General features: G+C 52.6%; 1 protein-coding gene across 1 annotated transcript in view; it reads left to right on the forward strand.

Annotated features, from left to right (window-relative positions):
• The window catches only part of LTBP2 (latent transforming growth factor beta binding protein 2), a 158,742-nt gene that overhangs the window by 134,430 nt on the left and 21,842 nt on the right, over positions 1-2,470 (forward strand). The window contains exon 18 of the mRNA XM_007941368.1: positions 776-904. Coding sequence (XP_007939559.1) covers positions 776-904 — 129 coding nt within the window. The remainder of the gene's footprint in view (positions 1-775; positions 905-2,470) is intronic.

Raw genomic sequence — 2,470 nt, forward strand, 5'->3', positions numbered from 1 at the left:
TGTTAAAATAAGTAGGGTGTGTGTGTGGGGGGGGGGGCTCAAGTGTATAGGCAACAGGAGCTCCAGGCAGTTCTGCGTGGGTTGATGGATTTAGGATGGACGTGGTCCCCGTAGACAAAGCTAATCATAACCTTTGGGAGAAAACTGGTCTCTGTAGCCCCATCTAGTGAGTCTCTGGGGCTTCAGGAGAGTGAGAATCACCCCAGTGCCCTGAGATCAGCCCACCCCTCAGACTGGCCATCTTGCAGCCTCCAGAGCAGACCGAGGCCATCGTAGCTATAAATGTCTCACCAGGGCCATCCCTTGGGGGAGAGGTTTGGGGCCAAGTGTGGCCCAACCCCTGAGAGTTACTGGACCCTGTTGGGTCTAGGTCAGGGGGATGTGCTGCTTGAGCTCCATCCTGGTAGGGCTCAGGGCTCTTGTGGGAGGTCCAATGGGGTCTTAGATGAAGCCATGCTATGCATGGATGTGGGAGAGGGAAATCTGATTTAAATGAATATTTGCTGTGGCCTTGGAGGAGAAAGGAAGGGATCAAAGGGCCACTGGAAGAAGGGTCAGGGAGAAGGAAGGAGGTTCCCTTTGTTCTGAGTGGGCCTGATGGACCACCAGTGGGACTCCCATCCCTAGAGCATTTTCTTTCCCCTGCTTCCTCTGTTCCCTACCCACTCCTTGCCCCCACAGCACTCTCCAGCCCTTAGTGTGGGAAGGTTGCTGTAAGATGACCATAGAAGGGTACAATGGGCCTCCCTGACTTCTCTCCATCCCTCTGGCTCAGATGACAACGAGTGCCTGAGGGACCCCTGTGCAGGAAAAGGGCGCTGTGTCAACCACGTGGGCTCCTACTCCTGCTTCTGCTACCCCGGTTATATGCTGGCCACCTCTGGGACCACGCAGGAGTGCCGAGGTAAGCCTAGCCTTCCCTCATGCTGGGATGTCCCCATGGGGGAGCAGCAAACCTAGCTGCTACACCCCCTTATCCCCAGGAGCCCACTGCTTGTCCTTCCTTCACTCTGTCAGCAAGTCTCCATGGAGGGCCTGCTCTACCAGGCATGGGGCTGATATGGGCACTCTGTCTAGAGCTGGGAGTGGAAGAGGAAGAGGCGTCTACCACACCCAGCCACAGTGCTGCAGTGTGGGCTGTGCAGGGGTGCCGCAGAGAAAGAGAAGAGGGCTCAGACCTGGGCCTGGGAAGAGGCAGAGCCTAACTGAGACTGGAAGCAGGGGTAGGAATCTGAAAGCCTGTCACATTCATGAAGGCCCAGGAGCTGTGGCTGGAGGAGAGAATGTAATTGGTCAGGGGACATAGCTAGAGATGGAGACTAAAGTCAAGTCACCAAACTCTAGGTGACAAGGAGCTACTTTCATTTACGGTAAGTGGGTCACCCGTGAGGACCCCAAGCAGCGGCTCCCAGCAGACTGGGGAGCAGAGTGTGCCCTTGAGAGAGGCGTATATGTCCCCAGCAGCTTGGAGACACCAGCAAGACCTGAGTTTCCCTCAGAAGGCTTGATTCACTGCTTGGAGACCCATAGTAAAGACAGCAGTAGTCATACTGCTGTACAAAACACTCCATATGCTTTTTTATGAATGAGTCCACCAAGAATATACAACGCAGCCCTTTCCCTGCATTGCCATAGGATTTGTAACTCAGCTGCACTCCCCCACCTGAGAACGACACACATTGGGGTTCACGTTGCTGGTCTGACCTGAACAGCCCAGTGGTCATTCACAAACCCTTCCCAGGAGGCCAGGGGACTGTATATCCTGCAACTACTAGAGTTTGTTTAGGTTCTAAACCCCATCCATGTCTGCCCAAGATCTGGTCTGCAGAGGCTTGATTGTGGAGGAGCAGAATGGAGGGATAGACCACCTAACTCCATTCAAGAGTTTGCATTCATTCGTTCATTCAGCACTCAAGCATTGAGCACCTACTATGTGCCCAGCGCGGGATTCATGGCAACCCCATATGTGTCAGACTAGAGCTGTGCTCCACAGAGTGTGCAGTGGCTGATTTTTTGGGAGGTAGATCACCAGGCCTTTCTTCCAAGGTAGATTCTGGCACTCCATGTGCACAGAGTACAACTGCTCAAGAGGGTTTTCAAGTCTGTGACCTTTTGGAAACAGTTTGTCAGTCCCATCTTCTGAACCACCTCAGGGTGGATTTGAACTGCCAAACTTTCGGCTAGTACTTGAGCACTTAACCATTTGCACCACTCAGGGACTCCTTTAAACATAAACAGCTACCATTGGATGCTTGGTTCCACAATCAACACCAATGGAAGCAGCAGTCAGGATATCAGACGTCATATAGCACTGGGCAAATCTGCTGCAAAAGACCTCTTTCAAGTGCTGAAGAACAAAGATGTCTCTTGGAAGACTAAGGTGCACCTAACACAAGCCGTGGCATTTTCAATTGTCTCAAATGCCTGTGGGAGCTGGACAATGAACAAGGAAGACCAAAGAAGAGTGGAT

The sequence above is a fragment of the Orycteropus afer genome, unplaced genomic scaffold, assembly GCF_000298275.1.
Source record: "Orycteropus afer afer isolate SDZICR_OR568_19922 unplaced genomic scaffold, OryAfe1.0 scaffold00079, whole genome shotgun sequence".
In the NCBI taxonomy this organism is placed as follows: domain Eukaryota; kingdom Metazoa; phylum Chordata; class Mammalia; order Tubulidentata; family Orycteropodidae; genus Orycteropus; species Orycteropus afer.